This window comes from Leptonotus elevatus, chromosome 12 (genome assembly GCF_054856555.1).
Source record: "Leptonotus elevatus isolate MCC_2025b chromosome 12, RoL_Lele_1.0, whole genome shotgun sequence".
NCBI classification, from domain to species: domain Eukaryota; kingdom Metazoa; phylum Chordata; class Actinopteri; order Syngnathiformes; family Syngnathidae; genus Leptonotus; species Leptonotus elevatus.
Genome location: NC_141250.1, coordinates 21176323 through 21197513, shown reverse-complemented (window position 1 = coordinate 21197513; position 21191 = coordinate 21176323). Strand labels below are relative to the sequence as shown.

General features: G+C 39.4%; 1 protein-coding gene across 2 annotated transcripts; it reads left to right on the top strand.

The window, feature by feature from the left end:
* Positions 1 to 334: 334 nt before the first annotated feature.
* On the top strand, positions 335 to 20817 carry pgap1 (post-GPI attachment to proteins inositol deacylase 1). 2 transcript variants are annotated; one of them, XR_015096623.1, is made up of 29 exons: positions 335 to 606; positions 1682 to 1835; positions 2031 to 2206; positions 3372 to 3543; positions 3615 to 3775; positions 4687 to 4739; positions 4828 to 4894; positions 4965 to 5070; positions 5157 to 5215; positions 5303 to 5386; positions 6036 to 6085; positions 6177 to 6228; positions 6308 to 6385; positions 6495 to 6570; positions 6649 to 6722; positions 6790 to 6841; positions 6920 to 6989; positions 7069 to 7174; positions 8351 to 8389; positions 8719 to 8903; positions 8971 to 9201; positions 10218 to 10353; positions 10525 to 10575; positions 10653 to 10837; positions 11537 to 11641; positions 11730 to 11864; positions 19350 to 19459; positions 19651 to 19825; positions 20579 to 20817. XR_015096623.1 is itself a non-coding variant. In XM_086090603.1 (26 exons), exons 1-26 carry the CDS (start codon positions 415 to 417, stop codon positions 11860 to 11862), a joined length of 2847 nt encoding a protein of 948 aa, XP_085946729.1. In that variant the 5' UTR covers positions 335 to 414; the 3' UTR covers positions 11863 to 14508. The 2 variants fall into 2 exon arrangements, 1 of the variants encoding a protein (XP_085946729.1); XM_086090603.1 differs by lacking the exons at positions 19350 to 19459; positions 19651 to 19825; positions 20579 to 20817 and having other exon boundaries at positions 11730 to 14508.
* Positions 20818 to 21191: the final 374 nt, after the last annotated feature.

Below are 21191 nucleotides of genomic sequence, written 5' to 3'. Positions count from 1 at the left end.
TGTCTCATGCTATTGAAATAATGTTTCCATAATTGTGAACCTACTAAGGAATAAACTGAAAATCTGTTATTTTTTCGCTGTCGGTTTACTTACGTCACTTCCGCCATTATGTCGCCAAAAACAGTAAAAGTTAATTATATCCAATACAATAAAAATATATGCATAACAATTTTACACACAATGTCAGTAATACGATATAAATATATGTATGTATATATATATATATATATATATACACACATATGAAAACAAATACAAGCAATATCATTTGTGTCGTTGCTCACTTCCGCCACATTTCGGAAGTGACGTCTCAGTGCCTCTCCGTCTCCGTCGCCATGGTGCCAGATGATTTCTGTGGGCTCCAGCGGCTAGAGTGTGTGCCAACCCGGCGTCGAGTTGAGTCGAGCGGGCAACATGACAACTGACACGCGGCCACCGACAAAATGCGACTTGTCAAGAAAGTGCGGAAGAGGCATGAAGTTTGCGACGCTGCTCTTTTACGGTTTCGCTCTGGGGCTCGTCGCTCTCGGCCTGAAAGAGTGTCTCACTGGCTTTGAGGAGAACCGATGCAGTATGACCTACATGTACCAATACCCCGAGTATCGGGTAGGTAACCAAGCGCTTTTTATGACTACTAAACACATAAGTGAACTTTGATTCATCAAGTGTAGCCAAATGTAAGGGAACTTTTCACATCAACATGTAAACGCGTGGAGAATTAACGAGGCCGCCATTCCACGACTTGTTCAATTAACCTTTGATGTAAGTACAGCACAGGTATTCCTCGCGTTGTCACGGAGATTCGTTAATACGACGCGACCCGAATAAGAACCGTAACTTGAGCAAAGCGTATGAAATAGACTAAATATTTGTATAAAAACATAACTTCAAGGCCGTACATATGGAGCCAAAGCTAGAACTAGCTGTTATAAACAGGTTTATAACAATGGCACGAATGGCACTTTCATTGTTTTGTATTTATGATATTGAAGTTATTTTCAGTTCGGTTCACTTTACTACTGAATTAGTGAAAGTCTTAAGATGTTATTGATTTCAGTCCGATTCCATTTCGTTTTGATTATTAGAGTTTTGATTACAATGTTGATTTAAATCCTGTTGATTCAGTGCTTTCAAAGCTTTATTTTCATGCCCATGTAAACAAAAGCCACATACTTTTTTTAGCACAAAACATGAAAATATTTTTTTTGTACTTTGGAGTGTTAATGTGTAGTCCGACCCTCGATTGAAAATGATGGATGTTCAGTCAAGTGGAATAGGACCTTTACGAGTTCTGACCTCACTCCGCCTGCATTTCTTGTTACTCTGGTGGCCACACAGCTTTATTTGGCAAATCTGGAGGAATGCAAATACTTGTCAAACAAGTCAGTTGGGAGTTTTTCGGCATGCTCGCGGGCCAGTGGCTGCCCGCCTGCCTCAGGTGTCATGTGACAAATATGAAAAGTAAAATGCCATTCCTTAGTAAAGTGCTGGCCAACTAAAGTAATGGCGGGAGTTATGTTTCAGAATTACTTGTGTGTGACTGGCGGGAAATCTGCGACCGAGAGAAAATGTAGACGTAGGCATACACATTTCAACTTATTGAACCGGTCTTTTAACATTAAATGTTTTTTGAATACATACTTCCGTCTGCTATATAAGTAATCTGTTGTGGTGTTTTTAGCATGTGCCGTTGCCTCGTCGAGTGACCAGACTGTACCCGGCGTATGGGCTCTATCTGTACGGGGAGGGTGGGTCCACTCAGGAGACCCGCGAGCTTCAGCTCTTTGGCGCTCCCGTGATCTTCTTGCATGGAAATGCAGGAAGCTTCAAGCAAGGTAAACGCACCCATTGGACAGTTGTAATTTCCCCCCCCCAAGGTGAAGTGGGGAACATACAGTAAATGTTGATTTTTAGCATCTTACTCGATAATGTTTTGGAATTATCACTTTAATTGCAAGGGAGAATGTCAGTATGTGTGTATCTCGCTTTTGGCCTTACGTTTTGTTGTTCTTTTTTTTATTTTTTCAAAGGGCGTTCTCTGGGCTCGGTGGCCCTGAGGAAGGCAGAAAACGCAGAAAGCGGCCTTCATTTCAACGTGTTCACTGTGGACTTCAACGGAGAACTGGTGGCCCTGTACGGCGGCAGTTTACGGCGGCAAACGCACTTCCTACACGAGAGCATCAAGGCCATCATGAAACTTTACAAGGTTGGGCCTCAATTGTTAAACGCTTGTCACTTGGTCCATGTTTCGAGACCCGTCCACCTGAGATTAACAGTGAGGCACATTTTGATATTCACGAGCCATGTTGTTCAAGTTACGGCTTTCTTTCCTTCCGATTTTACGCCATAGATAAAAAAAAAAAATACATTTACTGTACAAAAAGTAGGATAGTTGAGACTTGTCCAGCTACAGATGTTAACAAAAGTAATGGATGTATATACGTGGCGGCCATTTTACCAGGGAAGAGAGTCCCACCAAAGGTATGGTAGCATAGTTAGCTTAGCATTGTCGTAGTCACGCAGCTCAAATGGAACATGTCATATATCAACCCATTCATATCGAGAGATGGCCACCGGTGCTTCTACTCAACTGGCAGGTAAACGAGCTTGTCTCCACCTGTTGAAGCAGCTGTGGCTAAAGCCAAACTGGTCTAGGGTTTTTACTTTTGGGCCCTGGTGGGACTCTTTAACCTGCTGAAACGGCTGCCACTAGAGCTGTCAAAATTAATCGATCATTCGACAAGTAATTGACGATCAGCTTAATCAACAAGTACATTAATAATTGAGTAATCGTTTGGAGACATTTTTTTATGTAAAATTGTCCATATGATCCAAGTTCAGCATTTCAACAGTAAATGTTCACTGATTCCTGTAGTCCTTCATGAAAGAAACGTCTTGTGTTTAATCAAAAATGACATTTGCAAACACTTCAAACAATGACCAAACCAGTAACATAGATAGTACAACATCAATCTCCCTTTTTTATACGAAGTACGAAATTAACACCAATCGCTGGTTAATAAACAGTAAAAATGCTTTTGTAATACACTTTACTGTAATTGATTGAATAATCCATAGACTAATTGATTCTAAAAATATTCGAGTGATAGCGCTAGCTGCCATGCATGCATTGCTTTTGATAGGAAAGTCGCCCCTGCCAACATGGCTGCCATATTGCCGCACTTTTTTAGCCTGCTCTGGTCTTGTTTATCTCTGCCGTGCAAGTGTTTCTGAGTGGACTGGACACTATTGTATGTCTGTTGAACCAGAGTTCCGCTGTAAATATAAAAATATAGATGGTCGCCATTTCTGGGATTTGTGCCTTATCGCGGGGCATTCACGAACGTAACCTCTTGCAATTGTCTTTTTAGCACCTGAAGACACCCCCCCAGAGCGTGGTACTTGTGGGCCACTCCATGGGTGGCGTGGTAGCCCGGGCGCTGTTCACGTTGCCCAACTTCAACCACAATCTGGTTCGTCTTATCATCACCCAGGCGTCCCCTCACCTGGCTCCAGTGCTGGTCTTGGACCACTACCTACGTGGTAAGAGGAAGTGTGCAGGTATGGAGTTCCGTTAACAGCTGTGTTCTGACCTGTTGTGTTTTTGGTGCCAGATTTCTATTCTTCGCTGAGGAAAAAGTGGGTGAAGCAGGCATACGCACTGCGGAATGTCACGGTCCTGTCAATTGGCGGCGGATGCCGTGATTACCAAGTGCGCTCTGGGCTCATCTCTCTACCTTATATTCCTGGAGACCCCACAAAATTGTCCTTGGTGGTGAGTTGAATCTTGCACATTGATGGGACATCACAAATATTGATGTTAAATAAAGTACAACTTAAAAGTAATCAAATAAACAAAACAAAAAAGAGTTTTGAGTTTTTCGCCAAATGTAATTAACCCCCATGTTGCAGGTCAACATTAACTAATAAAAGTTGTAAATTTTGTTTATTTATTAGTATCCCTATTAGCCATCACTCCCTTGTGCGATGAAACAATGAAACAAAAGTAACAACAAAACCAACACAAATATAAAAAAACACAAAATCGAAAGTGACCTGATTTTAACATGAATTTTATTATATAAAAATCTAAATAAATCTAGAAAAACCTTATTCTGCTGACCTTAATTTTCTATTATTTTGTGTTTGAAAATTTAGCTAATCTAAACCCAAGAGAGCATGTTTTTTTCACTTACTGAAATACAACTTGACTGAAGTTTGCCCGATCTAAACCTAATACAGCATGTTTGAAAGTGCAATAAGCAATAAACATAACTACATAAAAATATAGCATTTAATAAATGTTTATGACATTCAGAATATTTGTTCATGTCAAAATATCGGGCTCCTTTTTTTTCCTTTTCTTTTTTAAGAGGATGAGCGTGTAGTGGATCAAAAAAATGTTGAAGACTTCCTCATGACATTAAATAAATATTTTTTTTTACACATAACAGGTGCTCGTCAATTTTGGGGGGCAAAATGTTGAGAAAAAAGCCTTTTTAATGAAGCAATTAATTGTGATTAATCAAAACTCTAAAATGTGATTAATCTGATTAAAAAAATTGTTGTTTGACAGCTCTAATCTAAACCCAATTGAGCATGTTTTTCAATGTAACATTGTTAAAAATTATGAGCTGTTTTCTACCACTTGACCTTCTTACCTTGTTTTTTTTCTTTCTTTTCAAGGCCACTGCAGTTCCCAGGATCTGGGTTTCCACTGACCACCTATCCATAGTGTGGTAAGAAAAAAATAGTTGTGTAGTTAATTCCTTTTTTTTAAATGAAGCTATCAAGCACACTTGTGTTTTCTCTCTTTGTTTTCCCCAGGTGCAAAGAGCTCATTCTTGCTACAGTCAGGGCTTTCTTTGACCTTCTCGATCCTGAAACAAGACAAGTTCGTCATGGCTGGTTAAATTAGAATTAGAATTTTGGAGGTTACACTTTTTTTCCTTTTTTTTTTTTAGTTCACAGACAGCCCAGATAAGAAGACTGCTGTGCTCAACCACCACTTTGTTCGACACCCTGCCCGGATGATGGGAGACAACCAAGAAGCCTCTGTCTCCATGCAAGGTAGTTTTCAATTCACCTGATGGAGTCATATTTCGAGTCATCTTCATCTCTTTACAATCATTTGAACCCTTTTTTGGACACTTAAGATGCACCAGAGGCATGGAGTGAAGTGAACACTTTGCGTCTGGCATATAGCACGTCACAGGTACTGCACACTTGGGACCAACGTATGAAATACATTTCTGCCTTTTCTATGTAGCTACAAATATTCCGTACCGCTCTGCACTTCCAGGTAGAAGAGCTCAAATACTTCATGTTTGCCCTTCCAAGTCGCAGGAAGGTCTACAGTCATTTCTACTGTCGGAGCAGCAACCTGGTGAGTTTTATAGAAACGTTGTTGCCACCAAAATGTTTGCTCATTTAAATCATCTGAACAGATTAATGTACTTAATCGAATATGTACCAGTGTCTCCACCCATGCAGGACTCCAGACTAACTTTTATGGTGCACACTATTAGGACAAAAATATCCACTCTACTCATTTTAACTATATTACTGATAAATTGGCTTGTCTCAAAATTTCAGAGCAAAATGTCACAATTTAGGGGTAGTCTAGATGGAATTCAATGGGCGTCAATTATACATGGATTTTTGGTTTGCACGGGCTAGTCCCTATCCCCCGCAAGTAGCAGGTTGCCACTGTAATTATTAACTATTTTACTGCCATTAACGTCATATGCCGTTAAGGACATGCCCACTGTATACCGCCAATAACGTCTATTGACGTTAACTGTGTGTTAACAAGTGTTGAAACGTGGCCGGAAACGACGCTGATGTGTGAAATCTGGAGGTCCGTGGCATCTGCCCCATATTCTGTTCGCCTTGAAAGATGAGTGAAAATGCTCGAAATCGGCTGGCACTCTAGGGGTGTTTTTTTTGGATAACGTTTGGCAGTAAAAGAGTTAATAAACCTAATGGAAATATAATCTCAAAATGTCTTACTCTAATTTTTTGCTGTTCACCAGGACATGACCAGCTGGTTATACGGCTGCGTGCGCCAGAATGGTTCCTCATGGTAAGTGTAGGAGCACACTCGAGCACCTTTCACATTCAACATGTAATCGTGTCACTGTCCTGTAGCACAGTAGAAATGTTTCTTTCCACAGTGTGCACATGGTGGATTTGTCCAAGGGGACTGAGCTTCTTCCGCCATATAAGGTCATTAAAGGACATTGCTGATCTGAAGTGTGCCTGGTGTTTTTTTAAAAAATATGCTTTGTCTTGTCCCCACCTCCAGGTGTTGTCGCTGAGTCTCGGTGAGCTGCCTCCATTCAGCTATCTGGTGGTGTCAGCCTCCAACCTCAATGGCAAACACGTGGGTGGTTTACAAAGAATGAATGGATTCCTCTTCGAGGGTTTTATATGGTGTCAGGTCACTGCATGGTTCAACTCGATTGAAAGCCATTGTGGCTTCTGAATTTCAGTTCACGGTGGAGTGCGAGTGGCAAAGACAACAATCTCTGGCGCTGGCGCTCTCTGTCCCGCATGTTCTGTCCTTTGGTGAGTTGTGTTTACGATTCTGGTCTCCATTTAAGATGACTGACAACGTTACCATTTATTTATTTATTTATTTATTAGGTTTGACAGCCAGTGAAATTACAGTGCCCTCTAGTGGACTTTTCCACACCATCACGCTGCAAGACTTTCATGAGGTATGTTGCAAGACGTCATCGTGTCCTGGCTGTGTCACGGCAACGCTGACTTCTTTTGTGTGTTTAGGTCTATCAGGCTTTCAGAATTAATGTTGCAAGTCAATGTAAAGTACAGAAAGGTAAGTTGTGTGTGTGTGTTTGTAACAATCCTTTGGGAATGGGAAAATAAACTTTACTGCATGTTTTGTTGTTGTTAGTCAATAGATCGGCCAGTGTCTACAGAATAAAGGTTCCGTGGTTCATGGAGGACGTTTTGACAACAGCTAGGTTAGTGATGATTGGTGTCTGCTGCCAAAGTTGTCATTCACATTTGGACCTGCATGCTAACGTGTGGTTGTTCCACTAGTGTACCCTCAGTGACGGAAATCTCAGGGATGCTCCACACAAATCGTCCTGACAACGAGTCCAGTGTTGTCCTTCAGCTCCACACTGCCCCCAACTGCCAATATAAGGTTGCGTATTCCAACTTTGCCGCTATCCAGGCATATTCAGTTGATCTTCCGTTATGCAAATTTATTGGAATCATTATGCAAAGTGTCAGAAATGGAGCAAAAAATATGCCTATTTATATGCATGGTCTCATTATTAACTCCATTAGCTATTTAATCCCCATTTAATGCCAACCAACAAAGGAGAAACACAAATGTGGATACTGGATTACTGGATTTTGACTGATTTTGCAAGACCCACAGAACACTGTTCTATTGCTATTGAAACAAAACAAAAGAAAATTTGAGTATTTTCTTTCATCAGGATAAAAGTACATTTGTATCTGTTTCCGTTTTGCAGCAATTAGTATTAGAATATAGCTTAAGTTTCATCATTATTCACAAACCTGTTTCAAACTGCGAGGAAAAGAGTTTGTTGCAACATGGCCCTTGATCACTTATACTCTGCTGCCTCCTGCTGGCCATTTTTTGTAATAACTCCAATTCCTTTAAAAAGGAACCCCGACTAATGACAAGTTTGCTCTATATTATTTATTTGGTTGTTACCAACATGACAATGAGATTAGTTAAAAAAAAAATAATTTTCAGTTCAATACATTTTGTAGAACCTTTATTTGGACGTACGGCGCCAATATTATTTACGTCGCAACGCATTCAGTGCGTAATGACGTAGAATGGCTGGAGCAATGTGAAACGCCCGTAAATAAAGCAAGGTAAGCCTCCGTAGCGTTCCTAAAGGGACGATCAAAACTCTTGAATGTGTCTGATGAATGACGAGACGTCATTACTTACTGAATGCGTTGCGACGTAAATAACAATGGCGGCGTACGTCCAAATAAAGGTTCTACAAAATGTATTCAACTGGAAATGATTTTTTGAAAAATGAATCTCATAGTTATGTTAGTAACAACCAAACAAATAAAAAAAAAACTGTCATGACAGTCGGGGTTCCTTTTAAGCGACTTCTAAGAACTTTCATTAAAAACATTATTTAAAATTGTTTTTCTTTTTTGTTGTTGTAACCTACAAGGGAAATATAATTGTAATGAATGTATATTTGCAACAGCAAAAACAATGTAGAAATTACACATTTCTGTCCCCTTTTAGTCTCTTGTTTATGTAAATAAGAAGTGTTTTAAACTTTTCAACTTATTATTCAAAATATTTTGTCTTTTACAGGTCTCAGTGAGGACGTCACTACCCAAAGTGTTGGGACAGGTAATTCCCATTTGCTCTTATTATAAACCAAGTGTTACTTTCTGGATCAAATTATGAAATTAAAAGAAATCAAACATGAATATCTGTTCAGCATCAAATCTATTCAATATGTAATGGTTTATGCTCGAAACTAAATGGCCAGTTAATCAAATATGAACAATGTTTGTTTGGATAAAATTTTTGACCATATTTTGACACTTTTGGATAATTACACAAGTTCAAATTACTGTCCTATGAAACAAACATAGAAGGTTGAAGTGGGATAAATAACCTGATCTTCGCTCTGCACTGTTTATATGCTATTTCACGTTGAACGTTCCCTCTCACAGATCCTGCGCTTCTTTGTCCCCATGGTGCCAGTGTACACGACTGTAACCCTTCTGCTAGCGTGCGGTGGCCAACTGTCCTCGATCTGCAAGTCGCAGAGAGCTGCTTCCATGAGCTTTGTGCTCTGCAAAGGCCTCCAACCCCATAAAGTCAACTTGTCTGTTTATATCCTACACATCCTTTTCAGGTAGGCGCGGTGACGCCGCGGCGCGTTTGCACATCAACCTCCTTCAAAAGTCTTCTCTCCTCATCAGTTGTAGTTGGGTCAAAAACACATGGTCGCTACTTTGCCTCCCCTTGATGGACGTGGCCCCTCCCATCTTCCCTGACGAGGTGCGTTACGATGGCGTGGTGCCATGTGCGGAATGGCCGTACCTCCTGCACCCGCTTCTCTACGTCATTGGCGCAGCCGTGGCGTACTGGGGCAGCGTGATGCTCCGACTCAGCACGCGGATGATTTCGTTGGTCTTAGCTGTGCTGCACAGGTAGGTCATCCCTCGTCATAGCACCGTTCCATTTTTTTGCGATTGCCACTGTTGTAGAATTTGAAATCGTACAGTCAGACAGTAAACCCGCCCCTTCATTGCGGGTTCTGGGTCTGCTGTTTCATGGCCTTTTTTTATATAGTTAACTCTGTTTTGGTTTAACTTTAATCCATACTCAACAAAAATATAAATGCAACCGTTTTTGCTCCCATTCTTTAGGAGATGAACTCAAAGATCTAAAACTTATACTTAATATCACCATTTCTTTCAAATATATGTCTAAATCTGTGATAGTGAGCACTTCTCCTTTGCCGAGATAATTCATCCCACCTCACAGGTGTGCTATATCAAGATGCTGATTAGACAGCATGATTAGTGCACAGGTGTGCCTTAGACTGCCCACAATAAAAGGCCGCTCTGAAAGGTGCAGGTTTTTGGGTGGTGATAGTGTGTATGTAGAAGAGTTAATCTCATAAAGAATGGGAGCAAAAACAAAATTGTGTTTATATTTTTGTTGAGTATATTTTGGGTTTAGTCTCACTGTTGACTACGAGACAGAGGCATACTGTTTAGTTTGAGAATGTAAATGAGTATTTTACAAAAGCCTTGTTTTTGTTGAATGTCATCCTCTTTAATCCTGCTTTTTATTACGCCTACAGGTAGCAACGGCTGTTAGTTGATTTAAAAATGACGTACATTGTTGGGCATGATTGATGTATATTGTGAGATAAGTTAAATTCATTGGAAGAAAGGGCATTTATTACTGTAAACGCCTTGTGCAATATTTTTTGTGTTATGCATTGCTCTTGCACTCTTTCAATATATGTGTATTAAATGTGTGATTTCACCTATTGCTCGGCTAATTTGGAACGTAACCCCGTATGTGGAGGTAGGATTAATGTAATGATACAACTATGATTTTCATATCTATTATGTTGGTGGTTTAACATGCAGCATGAACATTTTTGTTGTATCCAACACAACTGGCTTATTAATAATGATTGTTTTTGTTGTAGATCGTCCATCTCGAGAGATTGCGGCACGCTGCGTCTGCGGACCCAGATCTTCGTCATGATATTTCTGACCATCTTGGGCTGGAATACCTGTGGAGCGCTGGCAATCCTAGCTGCCTTTGTGCTCCACCTGTACAGGGTGAGTGAATGAGGTCCTGCATCATTTTTTTTTAATACACATTTTATTCTAGCTTTTTAAATGTATTTTGTTTTAATCAAAATAATAATGTCAAATGTGTCCCAGGTACATAATCGCTGCTCCTGTGAAACTGACTGACTGCAGCACATTTATTTGCATTTGTGTGTCCAGGTACTGAGACTACAGATGACAGAAAGGTCCTTGCGTCACATTCTCAATCTGGTGAGGCCAACTGAAGACAAAACTACAATGTAAGATATTAAAGAGCAAGTATTCAGCGTTCCTGCAACTGTTTCCAGGCACCCAGGCAACCAAAACATTCTGTAATTGAGGCCAGAGAATGTAACGGTTCGCCGCTGCTGTCAGATTTGGCTCTATGGGAGGTCAGAGATGACGTGCAGCTCCACCTGTGTCTGTCGGCGCTGTTTACTGTGCCTCTGATCCTCAGCTCACCCTCGCTCGTCTACTGGAGCCGCAACCTGGGGTAAGATGTTACGCAATTATGACGTGACAGTGGAGCAGGGTTATTATAGTTTTGGAATTTTTTTATTTTAGTTTTCGTTTTGAGTTTTTGTTTTTAAATTTAGTTAAGTTTTAATTAGTTTTCAAGGGGGTTTTGTTAGTGTTTATTATTATATATTATTATATATATATATTATATGCTTAGTTTTAATTTAGTTTTAGTTAGTTTCAGTATTAGTTTTAGTTTAAAAAAAAAAGTGTATTACTTGTGCGACGTCATCTGAAGGTGCTTTTCTATTGGCTGCTGCTAGATGACGTCACTTTTGTGTGACACACTTTCTTATTCCGGTTAATATCAAACTAAATCTACTTAAAATCACATTTAAAATCATCCCCAAAGGCTCATGCATTAAATTTATTACCAAAGACTCAAACGAAGGACATCTTTGCTATAATTATAGTCAGTTTTAGTTTTGTAAACATAAGATGTAATTTCAGTTAGTTTTCGTTTTTTAAAAAGCATTTTTGATTTTATTTTATTTCGTTAACGAAATTGTTTTTTGAATTTTTTTGTTATTTTTAGTTAACTAAAATAACATTGAGGAGGAGTAATACTGTCATCGAGTATAGTTTTAGTGGTGAAAACTATTCGAGTACACACTGTGGTGCCTTGATGTTTGTAGCAGCTCGTACACGTTTCAAATTTCTGTTTTATTTGCAGCTATACCACCCAGCTCAATCCTGACCCCTATTGGCCGTACTTTGTACCTCTGTGCTTCGTGTACTTGCAGCTCATCAACTGCAACACTCAGATTCTTACCAACAGGTAGTTGCGTGCCCTTGTGAACCCACCCGGGGAAACGCGGCCACCATCTCAACATGGGCTTGACTTTTTTTCTTTTTTTCCCATCCAGCAAACTGCTACACCCGACGTCATTTCTGCCCTTGTCCATCGCTATGGTGATCTTCTGCCCGCTGCACCTGTACAGAGTGACGTACTTCCTGTTGGGAGCTCTCGCCCCGCTGGCGTTATGTTGTCACCTCTGACGGTACCTGGTTGGGTTATTTATTTTTTACAAGCCTTGCTGCTCAAAGTTCAAATTTTTTGTTTGCCTTGAAGCAGAGCCATAGACATACATTACTCGGCGAACCGCCTACTCAATATACAGTGGTGCCTCGACGAACGAGAATTTCAAATTTACAAAAGTTTAAGGCTAACACAAAATGCAAGATGCTAAAGATAGGCTAATGAAATTAGCATGGGTGTTGCGGTATTTCTAACCCTCCTAGCAAAAACAATGTTTTGGAAGCTATCCCCCGTCATTTGTTAAAATCCAGAAGTTCTTTGTGCTTTTTTTTCTCCAGATCCCCTGTTTTTATTAGTCTATCGTTTAAAAAAAAAATCATGGCAATTATAGGCATACTATATAAATATATGAGATTACTTTGTGGTGGGACTTGGTTCCTAAACTCTGCGCAGTAGTAGACAGTAGTCCACTGTATCATTTTATTTTGTGCAAAAAATATTTTTTATTACTCTTACTTATATATTTTTTACTTCGCTTAGAGGAGATTTTTTTTCATTCATGTATTTGTTGTTGGCATTTTGCCTTTTAATGGACAGGACGGTTGAAGAATAGGCAGGAAGCAGGAGAGCACGAATGACACGCACGGGAATCGAACCGGGGTTGCGTGCTCAGAGGGCTAGCTTCAATATATGGGTTGATGTTGTACAATAGAGATCCGGACGTCACGTGACTATTACTCTGAACACTCTAATGGACTACAATGACGAGGAGGGATAAAACTAGCGTTTATCCGTTAACTTTCCGCCCAAGAGAATTGAAAAAAGTCACTGATGAAAAGGACATGATATGCATGCGGGAGGTGGACAGGTTGGATTGACGATAAAGTGTCAGGAGTGCTTTTTCTTTTCAAATTGGCGACCCTGCTACGTGGAATTACTCTTGCACCGATGATCAAATCTGATCATTCAAAGGTTTTACAAGTTTGTACAATCCGGATTTATTTCCCCTTTACGTGTGCTCAAAATGCCATCCAATTTGGCAGTTTCACGCAAGTCTTGGCAGTGTTATTTATGTATGTTAGCAACTTAGCATCTGCTAACTAGGCCGCCGCCATCATTTATGCCGTAAAAAGTCTTTATGGTTAGTTATTAGATTGAACTGTGTAATATCTATTAAACCGTAGAAGCACAAACAAACGAAACAGATTATGTCCCTCCCAAAGTGGCAGACGTGTTTTCTATGCTGCCAAAATGGCTGCGCTAACGCGTGACGTCAACATCTGGATCGCTTTTGCGCTAAACACCGCCCTATGTATTTTTGAAAGTATTATACTGCCCTCTGGTGGCAGAAGGAGTGTTCGGATGGCAATCGGCATTGAAGCATGAAATTATGTTTAATATTTTAGAATACTCTATTTTGATTTCCTATTTTGGCACTCTTCTTATTTTAATTATGTTCTATTGCTGCATTCGAGGATGGTTGGAAGTCGGATATATTCGACTTGGTTTTTCGCAGTTCCGACCTGAAAGCGTTCGAGGCGAAAGTAAACCAAAATGGCGGATAGTGATAAGTTGTTTTTTTATTTTGGTCCGCAAAACTCATTTTGAACTCCAGCAAACTTGCCTTCTCTCAATTTTGCTTCATTTATTGTTTTTATCTTAAGCATTCCATACAGTTCAGGAGTTCAGCATTTCATGCAAGGAGATAGCGGCATACTGTCACGTACGTTGTGTTACGTGAACTGATGCCGAATATTTACCATTCACGGCCTGTGTTTCCAAAGGGGTCGCCATTGTAGAGTGACGTCACTTGTAGTCCGTGAACTCGGGGTCCTTTTTTTTTCTTTCGACTGAGCAAATGGGATTTCCCAGTTCAAGAGGGCGTTGCCGTACACACTTCCTGGTTTGAACTTTGAACCTCCGACCATCCTCGAATGCACCGTATGAAGTACAATAGAAAGTACAATTGTTCTTATTTAAAAAAAAAAAAGCTGGAATGAATTCTTGTGGAATTTGAGCAGACGAATGGCATTTCCTTTCAGCTCAATACGAAAAAGATTTGTGAACCAAGTGTTCAGAGTTACGAGCATTCTCACATAACCGTTTAAGCTCACAAGTCAAGGCACCACTGTATCTGCAGCAAGCGGTCCATTTTTAAAGCATGCGGATTCTTTGCTGCCAATTAGGACCAATCCAGTGAACCTTCCGCTGTATGTCTATAGCTCTGCCCGCCCGCCCGCCGTCGAGAGCGCGCCGCGACCGTCTTAACGCCGCTGATAGGTTCGCTTCTCGACAGGGTTTTAGCGGGTTGATTTTTTTATTGATTAAATTTTTTTTTGTCGTGGTACTGCTCACTGTTGAAAGTCCTGCACTGCCTTTACCGACGGACTGTTGAAGCTGAGCCTCATCTGTTGCCTGTCGTCGTCATGCATTCCTTAAGAGAATCCAAAGTTTACACGCGCACAACGCAGTACAGTAGTGCACGTTTGAAGAACACATCAGTAATCATGGCAGCAAAATGACATTTGCAACATGGAAGCCTTCATGTCCTCCTCGTTGTCCTTCTCGGTTTCCATGTCCTGATACTCCTACTCGTAGTGATGGGAAAATGAAGCTTCGTGAAGCACTTGCGATATTTTTTGACTCCTCTAGATGGCACTCATGGTTCAAAGAGGCAATGGAAATGTAATCCATTTTCATTGCACTTGTCTTTATCTTTAAACCAAGAGCGCCATCTAGAGGAGTCAAAAAGTATCGCAAGTGCTTCATGAAGCTTCGTTTTCCCATCACTACTTTTTTGTCCTCCTCTGGTTGCTTTTGCTCCTTTTTTTCCTCCTCTCCTTTTGCCTAGTTTGTCTTCTTCCTCTTGTACTTCCTTGTTCTCCTCCCTTTTCTCATTATGGTCCTCCTGCTCTTGCTTTTCCTCCCCTTATGGTTAGATTTGAACGCCAGTTGAAAGAAAAGTGACTTTTTTTTTAAAGAAAATGTGACTTTTATGAAAAGAGTTGGATCACTGGAGTGCCTGCCCACCCGTCAATTGTGAAATGACACAAGCAACCTTTTGGTAAAACAGACCAACTATACAAGCTATTTCCCATCATGTCGCCTTTAAATTGTGGAGAAATGCATACTATGGCCGCTTTAAGTTGAACATCAATCACTTGACCTCTGTCTGTGTGGACACCAGATGCCTTCAGACACTGAATGGAGCGTAGATCTTCAGCCATTTGTCAAACCTTAGAGCTCACTTTGGCAGCCTCATTCACGCTACAGGCACTCGATAGCTCCTCAAACAGAAATTTGTCGTCCCCTGCCAAGCAAGAATGACTACCGGCCTTGTGTTAATAATTCATTTTTTCCCCCTTGACCGCGACTGTTAGCACTACATTTCTACTCGTATGATCACAATACAGTGACTTATTTTTAGCATGAAAACATGCAAGTGCTTTAAACTATTTTTGGGGTTATTGTGACTAGAACACATCTAAATTCATCTTCCGCTTTGTGTCCATTTTAGTGGATGTTTAAATACAAACCAAATGTAGATCGTCAATATTTTTTAACCCTCCTATTATGTTGATTTCTCAGGAGCAGCAATAATGTACGACTATGTTTCATTATCCCAAAATGGCAGTAATGAAAAAAAAAATTGTGCTGTCACTATTGAATATTTTTTAGAATGGATTAATCTATTGATTATTTAATTAACTAATCTGATTAATTTTAATTTTGCTTTAGAAGGTGTATTACAAAATAATTTTCCCCACAGATTACTGTTGTTTATTAACCAGTGGTTAGTGTTTATTTCGTACTTCATATATTGATAAAAAAAAAAGGGGGATTGATGTTGTACTATGTTACCGGTTCGGTCACTGTTTTCCAAAGTAAAAACTGATGTTTGCAAATGTCTTATTTGGATAAAGCACACAATATAATCAAGTTTTCTTTCATGAAGGACTCCAAAATCCGTGAACAATTAATATTGATATGCTGAAATCAGTGGATTTGGACAATATTTAAATTTAAAAATGGCTCCAAGCACGATTATTAAAATAATAGTCGATTAATTTGACAATCGATTACTAGTCGATTAATTTTGACAGCTCTATAAAAAAAATCCAATCAACATTGTGTGTATGGCATTAATAACTCCATTGCAATATCATTGAAAATATTTAAAATTAACATTATACTATTATTATTATTAAGCCAAGCAGACAATTTCATACCAAAGATTTCAGATTTATTTGACCACCAACCTTTATTGTTATTAAAAAAAAATAAAAAATTTAATGTCTAAACAACTATAAATAATGGTGAGCAATGTGATTGAGATTTTTTTTTTCCATTGTTGTTGTTCCTGAGAAAGAAATTTAAGAGAACTTAAGAGAGAGAAAAAAACAGTCCTGCATAAACTTTCCCGTTCGTCTGACTGTACTGTTTCATTTTATTGTATTTAATGTCGTTTTATTAACATTCAGGAAGCTAATCCATAACTGTTCATTTTAATCCCGATGCACAAAACGACCGAAAGGCCGACGCTGAAAACGGAACTAGTTGCTGTATATTTATTTGATGTGAACTTTCAGCTTGTCCATCACTTGTGTGCCTCTTTGCTTCGCTTGACCCTCCTGTTACGTTCGTTTCTCAGGAACAGCACAAACGTTCGGGCGTGTTTAATAATACTTAAGTGGCACTAAATCTCCACGAAACATAGTTTGTCATTATCAACGAGATGTGCAAGTATGTGAAATGAAACATTGTATATGTCGATAACACGTTCCAAGCCAAGCAGATGTTTGTTTCATAGCGATAAAGAACTCTAAACGACGTATCAAGAGGGCTTAGCATAATGCGCTAACCTTACACTACATGAGCCGGGTGTGTGAAATCATCATTTAATTTAATTTCAAGTGCCTCTTTGGAAAAATAACAACCCGTGTCGTCCTTTGGAAAAAGGCAGCAAGTGGGACTCATTTGCTGGATTGTGTTGGAAAACACTGTAAACTGGAATCATTATACAAATCAGTGTGATGTTGTGCCAACTTTGTGTTTTTGGTATCGGTGTATATGTGGACGTGTTTTTATTGTACAGTATATATGAATCTTATCCAGGAGAGGCCTGATTCGGATCTGACGATATCTGAATAAGTTTTATTATTTTTTTAATGCCAATTCTGCCGTTTGAAAATAAAAAGTGGAAGTTGTGTTTATGAACCATGCAGTGTGAATCAGCTGTAGAAAACCAGGAAGTACTCAAGCTGTATGTATATACTGCATGGTTAAGTCAGATCGCATTGCATTGTAACGCAACACAATATTTTTGTGCTATTGTGTTTGTTGACAACACAGTTTGATGTTGTGTGTAAGCAAAACAAAACAGAATGAAGCAGATGGACACAATTGCTGGTACCCTTTAAAAACCCACTAACACGGTCTATGAAATAACTTGAAACTGATGAGTAATAAATACAAACAAATCAACAAAGTCAGGCTTTTCCTCTTTTTTTGTGGTCCACCATGAAGAAAGACAAAAATAATGGCAGCAATGTATTGCCACCTCAGACCCGTGTTTCACAGAAGGTGCAATATTGAGAGAAATTGCTGAAAAATCTTTTGAATGTGGCACATGCTGGTTGTCTGTCACTAGCCAGGTTTCCATCCAATTGTTTCGATTTTCTCCGCCGCTGTAGGTGGCGCTATACACTATTAAGAGATGTGATCCACCAACAATTTAAAAGAAGCAGCAGCCGGCAGCAGCCCAGGAAGCGACTGCGCCGTACGTTGACGTCGTATGAGTTTTGTAATTCTTGATAAACCGTAGCGTTTCTTTGCTGTCCCATCTAAAATAACATTAATATTCGCTGCTCTCATTCAAAAAAGATTTCTGTTTCGTCGTCTCCAAACATACCGTTATCGACTTTGGGACTACAAACGTACGTGTGGCGTAATATCCGGTCAAAACATGCGATGTGTATCCGGTCTCGCCGGTGAGTTTCCAGCGCCAAAATTCGCATTTTCCTTTTTTCGATAAGTTTCAAAATCCACCCCATCTAAGCGTAAACACTTTTTGCGAATTTTTGGCCCTTTTTCGAATTTCTGGCGTTTCCATTCGTTTTATTTTCGCATTTCTTGAAAATTCGAATAAAAAAGGGAGGATGGAAACGCAACTACTGACCAGGACTGACCACTGGGTGGCGTCCTATTCCAACCAGACGACTGTAAAGTTGAACTGTAGTTGGAACACAGGAACCAGTTTCTCCCGTGGTTTCTTATTCTATTTGACAAAATTAATTCTCTCATTCAATGTAAAAAAAAAAAAAAAAAATCATTCAGTAACAATTCTGGATTTTTTTTTTGTCATTCGACCTGTGTACAAGGTGCAACTGATGAAGATTTTTCTAAACAACAGCAAAGGCAGATTGCAGATGTTATATGGCACTAAAACAAGGTTGTCTGCATAAAGTGAAATTTGTGGTCAAGTTACATTTTGACAAGACATTTATGTAAATAATAATGGGATCCAGTAAGGACCCCTGGGGGACACCATTTTGATTAGAGAAGGGTGTGAACGAACACCGTCAAATTTAGCTTTCTGTTTAGGATATTCAGACATACTTCAGTTCTTCTGTGGGTCCAATTACACACCATTTTCTATGTTGGACATCATGTATGCGAGATAGTTAACAATAGTTAATGATTGAAAAAAAATACACATGGCAGGCTAACACGTATCGTGCTAGCATGTAAGACGCAAAACTTGGTCTCTTTGTGCAACCATATTTCAGTTTGTATTTTCCTCTTAAAAGGATTTCAACTTTTAGCGAACTCCCGCCAACCTGCACCGAAAGCAATTGACGCATGGAGTGACGTCATCTAAAGTTGTTTTTCTATTGGCTGCTGCTAGATGACGTCACTTATGTGTGACACTTTCAAACATCCTGAGTGCACACACACACACACACACACACACAAAAACGTCCTTATTCTGGTTAATATAAAAATAAATATACTCAAAATCATCCCCAAAAACTGATGCATTAAATTATTTAGCAAAGACTAAAACGGAGGACATTTTTGCTATAATTGTAGTTCAGTTTTCGTTTTTTTTTTAACCCCAAAAAAACATTTTATTTTATATCGTTAACCAAATTGTTTTTTAAAATTTTTGTGTTAATTTTCGTTGGTTTCCGCTGCCGTGCCTCAAGAAATTTATCACACAAAACGTGCACATCTGCTCTTTGAAACAAGAGCCAAGCCTCCCACCGCCACCACTTGTCTGCTTTTGTTTGCCGTTAGCGCCAGATCCAACTCGGTGTCCTACTGTTGCTCGAAGCAAATTTGTGAGTGTGGAACGCTCCCCTCGGCCTCATGGAGGCAAAGTGATGATGATTGCGAACTGCTGTCCTCCATCGCTGCACTGTAGGAACTCCATTCAAGTGCAACACAAAAGTGCCTCTCTAATATTGTTGAACAGCCAGCTTCAGAATTGGGCTTTTCATTATAGGATTGCGGGGGAGCTGGAGCCCATCCCAGCCCACGTCTGGTGCAAGAACTGGATTACACCCTGGGCTCGGCTCATCGCCAGTCAATGGCAGGGCACGTTGCAGCCAAACAGTATGTGGATGGGGTTACTTGCACGACACGAGACCGCCCCCTCAAAACGGGCTAATGTCAGCAAAAAATAGAGCCTGCACAAGTGCGGTTGTTCAAAGCTGGAGAAAAAAACTCCCCAGGGAAATCGAACCATGTTAGAAAGAAAAAAAAAAAAAACATGCTGTGCTTTTTCTTGACATCTTCATTTGCAGTGCCACTTTACGGGTTCTCCATGAGTGGAAAGTGGAGCAGGAAATTGGCAAGTGGGCTCCTGGTGAGCAGGCTACTGCCATTTCCTGTCTGCGTGCCAGCCTTGCCAGATGTGTGTACGTGTAGTAATCCCCGCTCAATGTCCGAAAGCGGCTGCTCAAAGGCAACATCTGACAGGTTAGAAAGATAATTCTAAAGTTATGTTCTTTGTTTAAATACTTAATGCCCATCATTTTTAATTACTGCACAACTAATTTGATTCTAAATTATTATACTATTTTTGTACAATAGTTTTTTTAAATGTTTTATTTATATTATAATTTATTATCAACTATTACAATTTTTGTCAAATTCAGGAAGTACTTAAAAAATTATACACATTTTTTATGATTTATAAATCATTCCATAATAATAATTAACCAGTCATTTAATAACGTTTATTTGACTAATACTGTATTTTTAACTAGTTTATTTTAATAAAAGTTACTTGTACTAGTTTTGTGTAATTTTTGATTGAATTGTAAGTAACCAGTAAGATAAGAAATTGCTATTTAAAAAAATATATTTTTGTAAAATATTTGTGTTGATCTTAAAGGTTATTTACAATTATTTTTAATAACTATAATTAAGCAATTATTTAACTAGATAATTTAAAAAACAACAACTATTTAAAAATATTTTTGTAAAATATTTCAATAAAAATGTGTGTTGATCTTAAAGGTTATTTACAAATATTTTTTAATAATATAACCTATTATTTAACTAGATACAAATTTTAACTTATTTTGTTATTTAAAAATGTTTTGTGGGGAAAAAAAGTATGCCTGTATTTTCATCATACCAATATATTCTATATTTTGTCAAATATGCTCATTCTTATAATGTAACTGATTTATCAATTGTATTTAATGAATACATTAAATATTACAGGAGTGTGGATGCTGGCAGGGCTGATTATAGAATGGTGAGGGTCATACTCGGCCCACCGCCTCCGGGTCCCACGAGAGGGATACCCCACAGATCAGTTGCAAATGTGCGTCTCGCATGCATCCATCCACTGCAAAACCCGCTTCATACTGTACATCACGTGACGTCACAAAACATGCAGCTCTGTTGACTGGAGCGCTCCAAAAACACACTTGGCAACACCGCGCACAACAGCTGGCATCCAGCTCGCTGCCACGGCTGCTTTTCAATGTTTGGCCTGTGCCAAAGCAGATTACGGCAGCAGATTCGCTGTGAATTCTAACACTTGATTGTCACGATTAAAGACAATTAGCTGTCCTCATTTCATTTGTTGTAAGTGATGACTGGCGTGCTAGTGGTTGGCACGCCTGCCTCGCACGTTTGCGGTTCTGGGCTTGCTTCCTCTTAACATTCAAAAACCTGCGTGTTAGGTAGATTTGGAATTGTGTATAGGTACGAATGTGAGTATTGTAACATGGTGGCTGACTAGCCATGGGCGGCGCATCTGGATAGCCAAAACAAGGAGGCGCTACCTTGTGGCGCGGTATCATACAGTATGTTACAGTATGAATGGTCT